Genomic DNA, 16,465 nt, shown 5'->3' with positions numbered 1-16,465 from the left:
TTGCTGTGACATGCTGTGACGGCCAGTGACAGTGCATTCATAAATCCTGCTGCCAGCTAAATCATTCCCAAACCATCCCCCACCCTTGGGCCAAATTCCACTTTATGTAGGCTTTGGTAGTGGAGAAGGCTGAAAAAGATTGGCACAGCTTCATGGCTGCCACCCTGCAACCAGTCACCTGCCTCTTAACTCAGTTTTAGGTGGACTGGCAACACAGCCGTTTGATAGCTGAACACTGACACTGGTTATTTTCTCCAGTTTCTCTGAGATCCTGTTCTGCTCATTGGGATCAAGGAGACAAATCTGTCAGAAGTGGACCTGTTGCAGGGGTCTTGTTGCAGGGGTTAGGAGACAACACCCAGTGATGTGTGCCTCCACCTCCCCATGGGGACTCCTGTTTGTGATTGAGGCCATGGCTAAGTAGCCGTACAAGCCTCTGCAGCGCTCCTCTCTGAAGGCACTGTCAATCAAGACAGCTCTGCTGCTTGCACTGACTTCAGCCAAGAGAGTTCCCTTTCGGTTCACCCCAGCTGCAAGCTGCTTCATGGTGACCAAAGTGATCACACTCCTCTTTTGTTCCCAAGAACATAAGGAATTCATTTTGGTAAAAAAAAAAAAAAAAAAAAAAAAAAAAAAAACAATCCAGCTGAATGCAGCTGATACGCACCTGCACCCCATACGGTCCCTGCATGGCCCCCATCTGATGAACTGAGCAATTGTTTGTGTGCTATGGGGATAGTGATGCCTGATCCTAGAAGTGCCTTCCAAATGGCCTTATGAGTGAATCCCCCAAACCCATTGGCAGGCCGAAAGAGACCCTCCAACTACGGTCCATGCTCACTCTACGTGCACCATGGTTGTATCAGTCACTATTTTCAGTGGATTGAGTGTTGAGGAAATCTACACAGCAGCATTGTGGTCTATGTCCTGTCCGTTCATACACTTCTTTCTCTTGGACATGACAGGGTCTTTTTCAGATTTTGTGCTTGCTGTGGTGACCCAGGACTTATGAAAAGGAGGTGTGAGTGTCACCTATTTTACACCTTATACCTTACACCTTAATGGAACCAGTGTGAGATAGAACAATAGTTGTTTTATTGTAACCTTTGTTCTGTAAGCACAGGTGGAGCCCTCTATGGACCCTAACACTCCTATATCACTCACTAAAAAGGGTTACAGATGCTGGCTGCTTGGTATGCTGCATCATATACTGTGAAAACTATGCACAAAGTAGGCAGGTCATCATGTTTGGCCAACTGTATTTATGCAAATTCCAGTCAGCTAGGAGAAGGTATTACCCAAAGAGTCCAGTTGAGGGCTCCGCCTGTGCTTATAAAACTAGGGTTACAATATTGTAACCTTTGTTTTCTCTCTCACAAATGTACTTAAAGTAATTTATTCAGTATGGGTGCCTACTTGGTTTTGTCCACAGTGTATGCCATTAGCTGAATGTGAATTGGTGAAAGCAGTCAGTGCAGTGCTCTACAGTGTTTCTCCATAACGATTATAACTGGACAACATCATGTGCCTCATTCTTCATGCTTGCACGTGCATCTCAGTTCTGATCTTATTGCAATAAGCAAAAGTGCTTTGAATGGCAATTCTGTGTGTGTGTGTGGTGTGTGTGTGTGTGTGTATGTGGCATGAATCACATTGAGGCAATTTTGGTACCTTGTGACTACTCCATTAGAGATCTATAAAAAGCGCGGTAGCTTTTTCTAGGTGAAATGCAACAAAGGTGTGAGTCATCCATCCAAAGGCCAAGATGTAGAGTATGTTTGTACCAGGGGGTCACTCTACCCCCAACACACACACACACACACACACGGACACACACACACACACACACGCACGGACACATGCGCACGCACGCACGCGTGCACACACACACACACACACACACACACACACACACTCAGTGAAAGGCACACACACATATATATCTGATCTGCATTGGTAAAAAAAATACTTAGATACTTAATATAGAAATAGAAAATATTATCGATGCAGGTTCCAGTTTTTCATTAGAATGATAATACATGGCTTAAAATAATCTCTTGTTTTCCTTATAAATCCACAAATTCTCTCTACGTTGCATTTTAGGAGGCAAAAGCGATTTAAAAAGCCCAAAATCCAAAGATAAAATAAAATATTTTCAAGGTGAGATTTATTTTTTTAAGCAGCATTGAAAAGATTCATAAATATTACAACAGTTTTGTGAAATATGTATTCTCCCTTTTAGAAGGCTCGTATAAAGTCTAATAAAGGGAGCATGGAGCATACTGATGTGTGGACTCTATTTGAATTAAACATTCAAAAATGAAATAATATTTCATCAACTGTCAGAAATTGTATCTGGAAAATTGCCCCTTTAAGAGGATCATATTTATTGACAAATATGATTATTTCATAATATTTGACCCTGCTTCATAACCCTGTTATGACGTTACAACTTAAGAGGCCTTTGTATGTGTAGCATGGGGAAAAAATTGCATAATGGATTTTTGTCCATTCTGAAATCCATTTTTATTCACTTTTATAATTCAATAATAAATTCATTCAAGTAAATGTCTCAGTCAACTCATGACATCTACGCAAATCATGCCCTCAGCTTCTGGCCTGAGGTTTCCTGAGGAGAAATTCCCAGTGAAAAGTAACAGTTTCAAACCAGGACAAAAAATCTGAGCAGAGGAAATGAACAACCGCTGCTCTCCACCCTATTACCTTCTATCTCTGTTTATAACAGTCATCAAAGCTTAACCCTTGAGCAAGGCATTGAACTGCCATTTGAGCATTTCTAAGTGTTTATGCAATCGCCCGTCCCCTTTCAATTATTTTCCCATAAAGCTGGGAAAGAGATTCTTCCTGGTAACGTACAAGTCATAAAACACTCTCTTGGGGTTTAAAAACAATCTCCTCTTTATCGTTGCATTTTTTAAACATATCTGACCTAGAAGCACAGGCCCTTGTTTTGTGATGGAGGCAGTTAAAACCAATTAGCATGGTCTTTACTGGCGGTCATGCCTGCCAGGCAATCTTCAAGTCTCTTATTAGACTGAAATACTAAAAAACTTAAACTGAAAAGACAAAAAAAAAAAAAAACTGCATGGGAAAGACACAGGTGTCTCAGGATCATCTCATGTCAATTACAGTCTTGCTTGTGTAGGTGTGATTAAAAAGTGAAAAATCCATTCATAACAGAAACAGAGGGAGATTGTTTGGCTGTGGCTGAGGCTATATGAGGCCTGTGGTAAAACACTTCTAAAGCCCTGGGATCCTATGAATAATGTGTTTTGCACACACACACACACACACACTCACACACAAGCAAGTGTACATGTGCAAGGCTCTCACATGCATGTAAGTCTTATCTGCATGATGCACATTACATGCTTTAAGCAATAGGATCAAAACATGTTTTCAGCATCTCCACAATACAGTTTTCCATTGGCATGACTGAATCCATTTGTGTATCTGCCCAATGATTACCCTTTAGATGGATTTATCAAAAACAGCGCTGGTTATTGTGTTTTCATCAAACTGGCACCTCATGAAAAAAAAAAATGTTTTTCTTTCCTATACTCGCTCCCTCTTTTGCTCCCTCTTTATCCATTTCTTATTCCTCTTTTTTTCTGTGCTCTCTCTCCTTCCCTTTCTCCTTCTCTCTCCATCAATACAGCTAGCCAATGACAGTGCTCAGGTTGAGGAAATGGATGGTGTGTCTATTTTTGGAAACAGGGAAGGAGGGCAAACCAAGAGCAAGCTAGAGGGAGGGAGAGAGAGAGAGAGAGTAAGAGAGAGAGAGAGAGAGAGGGAGGGAGGGAGGAGGGATGTGAGGAGCAGATAAATCTGCATTCTACTGCTGGTTCTGGACAGAGACAGTTGAAGCTACAGAGCCCACTCAAGGGGAAGCATCACCACTGGCCGAAGACACACACACCATCACAAATAAGATCCACAAAGCTATGCACAGCTGTATCACTGAAGATTAACATCTGCAACTGCAAGAGCAGAGAAGAATACAGAAGACTAAATTGGACAAAGACCAACCACAAGCAGGTGAGTGGGGAAGCCAGCTGTGGAGAAAAAAAAAAAAAAACTTACATTATTAATATTGAAAATGAAAGAGGTGAGATTATACAGGGTGCCTATTCTATGCTTCACCTCCGAGCTGCTGCTCTGGCACCATTTTTAGTAAGTGTATACCAAAGGTGTGGTTCTATATTTAGCAACGGCTACACCTTGGAAGAAACTGGGAGAGGCTGGCTTTTTGGTTTGGCTGGGGCTATTTTTGGCATGGAGGTCAGAGCCGAAATATATTGCGGGCTGCACTCAGGGTTATAACAATATGGGTTACATAAGAAAATATAGGCTGACACATTCTGTGGCTTCGCTTGACTGGTAAGGCATTTAAAATGCCCGTTTATTTATGTTGCCTTGCTGCGTTTCGCTGGGGTTTGTTTGTATTTTAGACTGTTTACACTGCCACTCCAAAGTAAGCAAGGGAGAGTGTCTGAAATGAATTACAGAATGAGGAAAAGGGAAAAGAGGCGTATGCTTCATGTTAGATAAAATTAGTGATACTGTATGCAAACAGACCAAAACAGACTTCATTTGTAATAAATTTATCCTTTAGGCTATTTAACCTGGAAGTCACTTGAAATTCAAAACCTCTTTTTCGGGATAGCCCTAATTATCCATGTGAACATGTCGAGATTATTGATATGGATTGATATTAAGATATGTGCAAAACTAACTCATTTTAATAAATAGCTAGACATTAAATTGGCGTAATGGACACTTTAATCCACATATGTCAAACTCAAAGCCCGCGAGCCAAATCAGGTCCTTGGCACACATGTAGCCTATGTATATATCACTTTTAGTTTTCGAGTACTGGCCCAGTTACATATTGCCTACGACTACAAGGCCCAACATGCACTGCAGCATCCAGTGATATCAACACAAATACACCTGCGTGAGCCCGCCCCCTCCTCCTCCGGGCGAGCACGTCAGCAGCTCAGAGGATCGCATGCTTCAAGACAGCCCTGAGCCTGGGAGCTAAAAGCAAACAAAAACCAAAGTGCAAAACAGTTGTTTTCACTGTCCAGTGCGGGAGGTCGAGTACCTGTTTGCCTGCAATAAAAATAGTAAATAAAAATAGCATGTGTTGTTATGTTGTTGGTGTAGTTGTCTTTGAATATATTTGTATTTTCCCCCATTTGATAAAACTCATTCGAAAGGACTCATGATGCAGATACAATATGCCCGAATAAAGTAATGATGCAGCTGACTCTCTTCATGTCATCTTCTACTCTGTAATCAGTTTGGTGGTTTTAGATATCCTTGTTTTATTTTTTAATGAAAGCCATTTTGGGGAGGCATTTTTCATGTAAAGTTCATATTTGTGTATGAATCATTTTTACACAGGACATAGGCTATTTTAATCAAAAGAATGGCCACTTAGGGTCAAAAGCGTTGAATAAATAAAGGCTGTGTTTGGTCCTCGAATTGGATACATAATATTTGAGCAAATGTTTTGTGACATTCTCAGTTATTGATCTCCATAAGCTATTTGTTTGGATGGGTGGAGCAAGGATGTAGTGATGCACATCTGATTTCTACGAAGTTGGAAACTGTGGTTGAGAATAAATGCATTCATCTGGGTGTATACCTAAATGCCCTCCAGTCAAATTCAGTGTGCATCCTTTGAATTGGACTGTGACAGTAACAGCCAATCATGGTCCCTATTCCCAGTGTCATGTGGCTTCCCAGGGCATTACAATACACTAATCAGTCATTGGTTTATAATACTCACAATACAGCTTTCACTCGTGAATTTAGTGCCAAACATCACAGTCCTTAATAGTTTGTACACTCTCCCTCTCTTACTCCCAGCTATGCGGCCCCGGTCCAGACTGCTGTTCAAGAGAGGACTCCTCCTGCCCACCATTAGAGAGGGCACCGAGGAAACGCTGAGGGATATGAACCAGGCCAACGCACTCCACACTGCTGCCCACGGCCAGTCCGTCTCCTCGGAGGACTATTTCCTCTCCATCTGCCACCTGGCGCACCCCACTTTTCCCAGCCGGGACACTTCTCCCGACAGCACCGGAACCCGCCAGCAGGACTCCCTGCACCAGAGGCTGCGGCTGCCCCGGCTCGGCGGGAGCGAAGCAGCAACTGACACGGACCACCGAGAGGAGACACGTCGTGCCGTTGGTGCGCAGCAAGAAGAGAGGAAGGAAGTCACCGGTGAGCCGGTGATGGGCTGCCATGGCAACTCCGACCCTCTTGAGTATCTCTACGGACACCAGGACTACCCTGCAGGCCTCGCCACCTGCCAGTCAGGAAACGCGATGAGGGGTCTTGCAGAGGGCAGGTTCATGAGGCGCTATGGGGGTGTATGGGAGGCGCAGGGCCGCTCCAGGGCGCACAGCGTCCCACGCGCCTCCAGCCCGGATCTTCCGCGCCAGCGCAAGAGCAGCTGCCCCGAGCTGCATGGCACCACAGCTCCTAATATCTCCCCAAAACGCGCCGTGCCCAAGCCTCAAGCCATGAGAGGAAGTCGCGAAGACAGAGACACAGAGGTGGAGAGACTGTATCCCGCGGTCAAACACTCCCTGATCTCCCAGTGGATCTCAGAGTGCAGGTCGGCTTGGAGGGAGGCCCGTGTCCGAGCCTGCATGCTGCCCGCCATAGCTGAGATATAACACAGTGACTGCACAAACTGGCGCTGACAGTAGAAGACACTGCTTAACAAAATGATGTACTCATTTCCAGTCAGTGCATGCTTCATCATGCACTGACTGGAAAAGAGTAACAACAGCAATTTAAGTCTGAATAACACAGGCCTATATGTGTAACAGATATGTCGTACAGGTTCACACACTTTTGATAAATAAAGGCAAGTAAATGTTCAAGGTCATTATTGCCCAATCATATTGTTATATTATTGTACTGTTATGACCTAGTTATGCTTGATGTATGCTGGTGATCATACAAAATCCGAATAATGGTCAAATCTATTAAAATTATTTTATATCTTCCTGTGTTTTGTGAACTAAACTATGAATAAATAAACAATGATTTTGATACTCTGAAGCAAATGTGCGCCTCTCGGAGGTGTGATCAGTGTTTTCTTGCATGTGTTAACCGTGCGGAAACGAACCCGACACTCTCAGCTCGGCTGGTGCCAGATTCTCGGGTTTCCATGGTAACTGTGGTGGGGACTCTGCATCAGTAAACAGAGGCATCTTGATTCCGGGTGTGAAGGAGCACAAGAGGCGATAAATCACACAGTCTAGACCAGGCCACGATGCAAAAAGGCAGGTCGGCGGCTGTTACACCGATAGCCACGGCTGCACGTCGCAAACAGGAGCCGGGAAATTACAGGCTTCGTCGTGGGCTCCCAGTCACCTCGCCTACAATCATGAGCGCATCTTACTCTGGTTCTGAGAACGTGTTGACTGCTGAATCAACGCTCAGAGCAGGGACAGACCATTGAAATTGAATTCAATCTCCATTCATCTTTTTATGGGACAAACACAGCCTAATATTCTACCTCTTACAATAATTCTTAATTACCCCGATCCTATGGTGATTTTTTTTTTTTTAAATCAGAGGTGTCTTGCTTGAAAAACCCTGATACACAAATATATTCCACAATGGAAACCTGAGTTGAATTAATGTTTTGAAGCGCCAGAGGGCAGCCTTATGTCATTCAGCATCCTCGAAAATAGCTGAGACTACATAATCAACTCATGACATATTTTATAATTTCCCGTACATAGTCCTAAAAGAAGGCTATTCAGGGTGGCGAGTAAAGCTCTCTCTCTCACACACACACACACACACACACACACACACACACACACACGCACACGCACACGCACACGCACACACGAGTTTAATAAATGAGCTTAAACCTGACCTGGGCTAAAAATTATTCCTCTTAGAGTAGGCTAACTCCACAAATAAAACACGTCTGAGTTGTAAACTACAGAATTTAGTGCTAAAGAGCTGAAACACAATGATGGCCAGTCATGCTGTCAGTATCTGAGCACAGATGTGCAGCTGCCCTGTTTATCTCGGTAACCCTGCCTCAGCACGCCCTCAAGTGGTTAAAATGAGCCGCTGCTGTCCAGTGGTTAAGACAGGCCCTGCTCCGCTACAAACCTCCCAACTGTCAGACTTACTTTTGTTTCGAAATTGCAGAGGAGGCCAAGAGAAACTAAAACTAGACATTGAATATACTGTGAATCTCTCTCCTATGGGAGATCAAAGATTTTCTCACAGACAGTTTCAGGCTCACTCATCACAACTGCAGCAGACACAACAGTGAAATGGAAAGCCCCCATTCTGTTGCATCTATCTTATTTTAAATCAAGGAACTAGTGATGGCCAATGAGGGTCAAGCATTGTTACTGTTCCGCTTTGAGCACAAGGTTGAATTTTGTTCTAAAAAATGCCCTTATTTACAAGAAATCTTGAAGAAAATTACTATTGCATTGACCTACTATTTACCGCAGGGGTCACCAATCATGTGCCATGGAGGGCCGAGAGGCTGCAGGTTTTCATTCCAACCAAGAACTCCACCAGGTGATTTCACTGATCACCTCACCTTGTATCAGAAAGGAGGAGCTAATCAATGAAATCACCTGGTGGAGGTCTTGGTTGGAATGAAAACCTGCAGCATCTCGGCCCTCCATGGCACATGATTGGTGACCCCTGGTGTATACCGTGGATCTATCTGTCTAACTCCTTTGAGGAATAGAAGAGAATAATATTGGCTGTGAGGCACATTTATGGTTATAAAATAGATTTTTGCGGAACACACTTTTCCTTGTATTGGCCTGTTCATGCCCATAAAAATACATGCTTACAAAGTCTAAGTCAGAGATGTCAAAGATATGGCCTGGGGGCCAAATGAGGCCCGTGACCACATCTCATCTGGCCCCCGGTTGTCTTGGAGGGAAAGTGGAAGAAAAACATCAAACATATTTTAAAATAAATATTTACATCACATTATTATCAACTATATGTAATAAGAGGAGGTTTTTATGATAATTTGATAAATTCATGACAAACTATCCATCAGCATGAGGTAAATTAACACCAACAGGCTAGTTGCTGCACTGACCTTTGGTGCATTATGTTAGTTGAGCAAACATGCAGTCTCATTGATTGGTAGATACTAATTTCATTGACTTGAATCAGGGCCGAAACCATTTCAGCATTGGAGGGACAGATATCCTGGGAACACTGAATTGCTGTTGTAGTATAAACCTGTTTACGGTAAACTATTTTACAAACAGTAGACTGTAAACCTAATTACAGTCAATCTCAGTGATAAACACAGTACAACTGTATGATATATTACAGTATTTTATTGCAAGGTTCCAACATTATACTGCAAAAAACAGAGGGCGCTCAAAATGGGACAGCCTCACAAGGACATAATGTTCAAGAAACTGGAACTTGAAGTATGTGCTGTCATTGCCTCTGCTTTAGGAGTCACACGTCCATCAGGTGTTCACTGTGGACTGGCATGATCATCTCTGCAGCCAGATAGCAGAAACAAAGCCAAAGTTAGATTGTTGCAGTGCTTTAGCAGAGTTAGACAGAGATTAAAAACACAGCCTTCTGTTGTGAAATCTAATCAACAGATCAACCGATCAGCAGATACACTGTAACATTAATTCATTCAGTCGCAGCCAATCTACCAGGTTAAAATATGGATTTCTTTCAAAACATAACATTTGAACTGAATTATGACTGGTCATCAGATGAGGATGAGGTGAATGAGCTGTTTACACCAATCACAGCCTCAGGGCCACTGTCATCCAGAAGCTGTCAGATTCTAATAGTACATGAGGGTTAAATATATAGAAGAAATTAGAACTCTGGAATATAATTGTGCAGGTCATTTTCATAATTTTGGTGCTTTGGTGCTGAAAACCTAACCTGCTGCAGCACGGGTTATGTTTCAGATAAGAGATCAACGTGTATAAAAGCACCACCTTCTGACCAATCAATTCTCATTAGATGGCTTCACCTAGGACAGTTGATAATTATGAATATTCAATGGCACTGACATCACTATAAGAAGATCCCAAGGCACTCATGTGATGATGATCATGTGATGGAAAAATGTGGCGCCAAAAACTGATTGTTTGCCAAAAACTGATTGTAGTCGGCTTTAAGGATTTTTAAACTGGTGACAGACTGAAATGGTTATAATCTGGGGCATACAGCAGCTGGTAAAATAATGTAGATACATAACTGCAAGAGATCAGTTGTTCATTTTATATACGGGCCCTAAGTCATCTGTAAATAATGTTAATTACAGTCTAGTTTCCAGATATAGACCTAAACAAGGATATTAGAGATATCAAACATATAAACATCAGAAACCATATTATAGTATTGTCTATAATCACATCTAAATGTTCTGCCTTTTTACGCTGTAAATTGCAAACACTTCTTTGGCCACACTTGTGATTATTCAGTTACAAGAAACAAAGACAAGAAACAAACAAAGACATAACTTAGCTATTATCACTGACATAAAGTTATGTGTACATAATGTTACCATCACTTTTTCCAGAACTTTAATTTTTTTTTTTTTTCTGTTAGTTGCAGCAATGTCAAAGCCACTTCTTTGTGCTTTTTGTACTCAGGTTGTTTTTATTTGCAAGTCTGTTTGAAACAACTATGTCCCAAAGTGCTTTTTTCTTACATGTACGTATGTATGTAGCGGTTGGCGCATACCGTACACCTGAGGAAGATCGATTGAGAGAAGTGTGAGTACTTGCTTGTGCTTGCATCTTTCCATTATTTGCTACATTAAACTATACCACTACTTACCTTTAATTAGCCATGACAAGGCTGGTGTCCAAGTCACTGAGTCCAGACATCACTGAAGACAGGTGGGATGGAGTCTCATAAAAACAGTTCAGGAAACAGGCACTTTTAACAGATGCTGTCATAATTTCTGTTTGAAGACTCAAAAGTAGTCCATCGGGTGTGCGCTGTGGATTGACATGATCCTTTCTGCAGCCAGCAAAAACACAACAAAGAAAACATTATTAACAATAATAACAGCAACAGAACTATTTATATAATACTTACACAGCTAAGTGTTTCTCACAACAAAAATAATTAAAAAAAAAAAAAAAAAAAAAAAACACAATCACAAAATATTCAATAAAACAAAACTAGGGAAAAAAAGGATAAAATGAGACATAAGTATTGATGTGAACATCAAAGGATTTTACAGGTATGGGGGAAAACAAACAAAAAACATTTGACTGAAATACCAGCCAACCCTATTAATTATGTGTACTTACTGAAGCTGAGAGCTGATAACGCCGATGATGAATCAAACTGCTGACCAACCGCATTGCTGTAAAGTTGGCAGCCTTGCGATCTCCAGTTGCACCTTGCTGAGGAGAAAGTTAAATAATTATATAGTGTTAAAACTGTATGACTAGGGAGTTAGGTGGAATCATCGCAAATGCTGAAATCTCATGAAAAAAAAAAAAAAAAAAACAGAATTAAAAGTGACAGAACAGACAAGATTCTTACAAGCTAAACATTAGCCCCGGTGTTTGCAGTCGTTAGGGCACTTAAAATGGAGCTAAGTGAACAAAGCAAGTAAGGAGCAGCAATCTGTTGGTTTGAGCCACGTTTCCATAAGGGAAAAAAATTCTACATTACATTCAAGTACTTAATACCACTAAGATGTAAAACATTTATTACACAGTGATCAAATATTGAAAAGGCCCAAAACAACTGAAGAAAGGGAGGGATATGGGGAAAGGGAGTTGAAATTACATGAGATTATGCAATGCTTAGATTAATGCAGTACTTAAGATCAAAAACTGCACTCTCATCCTCTCTTCATCCCCTCTCTCCACTGCCTCCTAGAGTTCTCATATTCTGCCCGAACCCGACCCGACCCGACCCGACCCGACATTTTCGGGTCGGGTCGGGCCTAAAATTTACGTGAATTGGGCGGGTCGGGTCGGGCTTCGGGTTCTGTGGGGGATTTTTTTTTTTTTTTTAAATAAAAAAATAGAATTATGTGTTGTGTTATTGATTATGACGTTTCATTTTTATGTGACTGGTGGAGAGAGTGAGAGACTGGATTGGATTTGGAGGCTAAACTTTCAGTGACAGACAGACAACCAGCTGTGCGAGCGCAGCGCAAACAAGTGAGAGAGAGTTGCAGCAGTATCCCGCTGTGCTGGCAGACTCGGCAGCAGGGACGGTTTTTGCTATGGGCAGTGCAACTGGGGGCGCACGGGAAAAAAAATCGCCAGTTTTCTAGACTACCGTATTGACCCGCACATGCCGCGGCACCATCAGGCGGGCCGGCCGCGGCACCGATACCGCGCCCACCCGGTCAGGTCTGCTGGATCTAACAGGTGAGTTGCCTGATGCCGACTGATGGTGCCGCTTGATGCCAACTGATAGGGCCGACCGGCGCTGCTAAATAATGGCGAATTTGGCGATTTTTTTTTTTTTTTTCGGGCTTTATCGGGCTGTCGGGCCTAAAGTTTGGCTAATTAGTCGGGTCGGGTCGGGCCTCGGGCTGGCCCAGTCCGGCCCGGGTCGGGTCGGGTCTTAATTTTCAGGCCCGATGAGAACTCTACTGCCTCCTGTCCATCTTTACTGCTCCTGTTCAATGAAACAGAAATGCAAGAAAAAAAAAAATAAGTTGAAAACAAAAACAGATCACTTTTGGCATTTGGATGGATGAGAATCTTACCAGCATGTTGCTCCGTCCAGACGGACCACTCAGTTTGAATACAAAGCCTGAAAGGTGTCAGGAATGACATTTGATATGAACACAAGATAATTTATACAAGATCATTGTGCACAGATAATTAAAAGTCTGAACACTTAAAAGTATTTGTTAGACATGGATTCAGTTTACTTACTGTAAAGGAGACCCACAGAGCTCAGCAATTCCAACAGCCGTCAACGTGCTCCTAAGTGTCACAAAAGCACTCAAAGGTTCAAATGTTCTTCAGAAACAGTTTTATTAACATGAATGCATGTATCTGCTCTGCTAGTATCATCATATTAATGACAGTGGAAGAAGAAGAAACATTCTTCAGGATGGTTCTACCATCCTGTTCTCATCTCTTCTTAAAAATGTTTTCTTAGGCTCCACATAGTTGAACATTGTTTTGAAAGACTGGGCTCGTGAGTATGCCGTCCTCATTGGCCCTGTAAGGCATGCAGAGAAAAGATCAGATCCCCTGACAGACTCACAAATTTTGTTATCCTCATCTAATAATGATGTTTTTTTTTGTTTGTTTGTTTTGTTTTTTTTAACAGTGAATTAAGTTTGCTCAAAGTATATGTCTGACCCAAATCATGGATGTTTTGCATCTCCTCAACAATGTTCTGTATGGTCGAAGCAGGTAGCAGAAACCGCCCCTGCAATTTCAAGTAGAATAAACTTGGGCCTATATTTCTGAGGAAAAGATCACTTAAATCTTCTGACATGTCCATATCACATTCATCTGTACCTGCCTCATACACTTGAGGGCCTAATGATGTAGTGAAGAAGTGGCTGCGAGATGCTCCATACCGGGAGGGAGGCATCAAGACAAACAAAACGTATGCTCCTCGTAGATTACTATCAGATGATGGTTGAATCCATATTGATTCAGTAACATTGTTTCAATGTATAATCAAATAAAATTTTAATGTAGATTGCCATTTAGATAATGGTTGAAACAACACTGATTCAGTGTCAGCTGTGGTTGAAAATCCAACATTGATTCAATGTAAAACTGAGAGGACACTTTTTGTACAATTTCAATGTCGGCCTTCAATGTTGATTCAATGTTTCTGCCTGACCACATTTCAACATTGTTTCAATCAAATTTTGCTATCTGGGAAGTCATCTGACTCAGTTGGAACAGATGATGACTGAGGGCCAGATTCTCTATACAAGTCCCTGACAGCGCTGTCTGAAAAGTCCCTGTGTTTCCATGACATGTGGGCGGTAAGTGAGGATTTAACATTGAAAATAGTTGAGCACCCTTCTCACTGGACAACTCACGGCGCGTCCTTCCACTAGATGCTCCTTCAAATGAGCCGTTAGGTCTTTAATACCTTGACACTGGCGTTGACCACAGCGCCATTGCACATTTTTACGCGGCAACACGCGTCTGGGCGGCAGCCGTCCGGAGAGAGGCAGACCCAGCATGCCTCTGGTAAAAAAAAAAAAAAAAAAAAAATTAGCCTTGAACGCTTCATATCTACAAAACGTATGCTTGCAACAGTCTGCTAAACACTTAAATAAACAACGTGGTTCGTTTCTGTGAAGTCTGAACTGAAGCACAGAGCACCTCAATGTCTGAACCGACATGCGACAGAAACTACAGCTAAACATTTCCAGAGACAACCTTGGGTCAAGTTAGCTAACGTGAACTAGCTGTTAACTATAAAGTTCTTCGCAAAAACCTCAAACATTACATCGAAAACAAAAAGTCACCTCACTCGACTCTTAAAAAGACCAAGCATTGAGTTAACTTAGCAATACCCTTAAACAACTTGTTAGTTCACGCAAGTGCAATGTCAACACAAAACTGCAGGAAAAAACGTGTTAATTCGCGCTAACAGTTAACCTAACAAACGTTAGCATAAAAACCAAACGGTGCTCCGAGAAAGTTTTCACTGCAAGACTGGATGCTTACCTCAAGAAGAAATTTTCGGGGTGTTGAACAGCCTGTTTGAGGATCCCCGCCGAACAGCAGTGCTGGGCGCGTAGAAATGGCGGTTCAAAATGCACTTTGCATTGAGGAGTCTATCTATCTTTCGCAACCGTTTCTCCCCGTCTGTCTGTCTGTCTGTCTTTCTTTTCCTCCATCTGTCGGTCCGTCCGTCCTCTGAGGTAATTTGAAGATAGACAGATCTGTTGTGAGCATTGAGGGAGAGAAAAACACCTATTTGAAAACCTACTTAAAGCAAAGTTTCACAGGCTTTAGGGTGCGCTGAATGCACACAAATTACATATATTGATTATATTAAGGAACCAGGTAATAAGCCTGTTGTGTTTTTTTGGTTGTCCTTGTATATCTTTTTGACTCTTCCTTGAGTCCTAGTAGCTCACAGTATAAAACCGCTCCTCACTTGTTCAGGCTTTTTGAGTTGTGTTATCAACTGAATAGTCACATGTAAAGTACATAGACTCGTGTGAGGGAAAGTGAATAAGTGTCCTAGTCTAGTTTAAATTAGTTAAATCTTAAAGTTTTATAGGATGCTGGAGTTCCACTTAGAGCGATGCCGGATTAGCCTATTGCCAAATAGTCCGATGCTGGGAGACGTCCTGATGCCGCTTGGAGCGATGCCGGACTGGGTCCGATGCCACTTGGAGTGAAGTTTCCTGTATTTTTGTAGACAGTAGGCCTATATTTCTATAAGAACACAGGGAAAGTTTGTTATTTTTCATACCAATGTGGGATGGTTTCCTACTTGATTGATGTTTTGACTGTGCCTGTGGCAGTGTATCGAACAGTTGAGACTGGTCAAGAATTCCTGCGCTGACACAGATCTCAAGTAGCCTAGTTCTGTAATGGGGGGCATTGGAATAGATTAGAACAGGGATTTTTTTAGTTAACCTACAAGCCTACAAAAAAGGAGACAACAGCATCACTGACAAATAGATGAACGACAATAAAACATAAAGTAGTGTAAAAGAGAAAAACACAGCAAAATCACAAACCTAACAAAAGATAAAGGGGCAGGCTTTTCTCCTCAGTGACAAAGGAGCAGCAAGTAGAGATGAAGGATACTATGTATGTAGAAAGCAAGGACATCGGGCCAGAGATTGCAGACAATCTCTGGCAGAAAAGTAGGCAACAGGAATAAAAGCACAACAAATCCAACAATCATTCATTAGACATACAACTTTTAACTCTCAACTCTCAATTGTCAGTGAATCAGTTGAAGTAATGGTTTCCCAGCAGCGATACCTTATATATAACTTATACATGTGCAAATCTGTGAGAATAAGTATTCAAACAAAATAAATAAATTAATAATAACTAGGATAAAAATAAATGAATAAATAAAGCAACAATGTATAAACCTTCTCATTAAAATTGGCATTCATCAGCCTGATAACCTGTTATTTTTTAACACTTAAAAACACAGTTTCACATTCATAATTAGCATCGCTTACATTGTGTGTTCATTGTATATCACTCTATTACTCAAAATTATTTATTAGTGTTAATGATTTTTTTTTTTTTTTTTTAAGACAGAAACATTTCTGACTACTTGACAGTGTTTTATGGCAGAAGTTAAATTCTCTATTCAGGCCTTGTCCTCTGCACAACCAAAACACCAGGTGCCAGTTAAGACCCTAACTTTTCCGGAGACGTACTGTACCATGCTTAGAGATAACACATCCTTACCAAAAACAATTACCGATCCTAAA

At 41.7% G+C, this 16,465-nt stretch overlaps 1 protein-coding gene and 1 long non-coding RNA gene across 3 annotated transcripts; one reads left to right on the top strand and one right to left on the bottom strand.

Annotated features, from left to right (window-relative positions):
* Positions 1-3,879: 3,879 nt before the first annotated feature.
* On the top strand, positions 3,880-7,044 carry LOC115366714 (uncharacterized). The gene is made up of 2 exons (XM_030062285.1): positions 3,880-4,059; positions 5,899-7,044. Exon 2 carries the CDS (start codon positions 5,901-5,903, stop codon positions 6,711-6,713), a length of 813 nt encoding a protein of 270 aa, XP_029918145.1. The 5' UTR covers positions 3,880-4,059; positions 5,899-5,900; the 3' UTR covers positions 6,714-7,044.
* Positions 7,045-9,398: 2,354 nt separating this feature from the next.
* LOC115366584 (uncharacterized) lies at positions 9,399-14,878 on the bottom strand. Of its 2 annotated transcripts, XR_003928844.1 has the most exons (7): positions 14,721-14,878; positions 14,137-14,234; positions 12,948-12,998; positions 12,776-12,822; positions 11,352-11,447; positions 10,870-11,055; positions 9,399-9,560 (listed from the first exon to the last, which is right to left on the bottom strand). It is a non-coding gene; the product is annotated as an uncharacterized LOC115366584 (long non-coding RNA). The 2 variants fall into 2 exon arrangements; XR_003928845.1 differs by lacking the exon at positions 14,137-14,234.
* Between the last annotated feature and the right edge of the window lie 1,587 nt (positions 14,879-16,465).

The sequence above is a fragment of the Myripristis murdjan genome, chromosome 10 (genome assembly GCF_902150065.1).
Source record: "Myripristis murdjan chromosome 10, fMyrMur1.1, whole genome shotgun sequence".
Lineage (NCBI taxonomy): Eukaryota > Metazoa > Chordata > Actinopteri > Holocentriformes > Holocentridae > Myripristis > Myripristis murdjan.
This window is presented reverse-complemented; position numbering and strand designations above follow the sequence as displayed.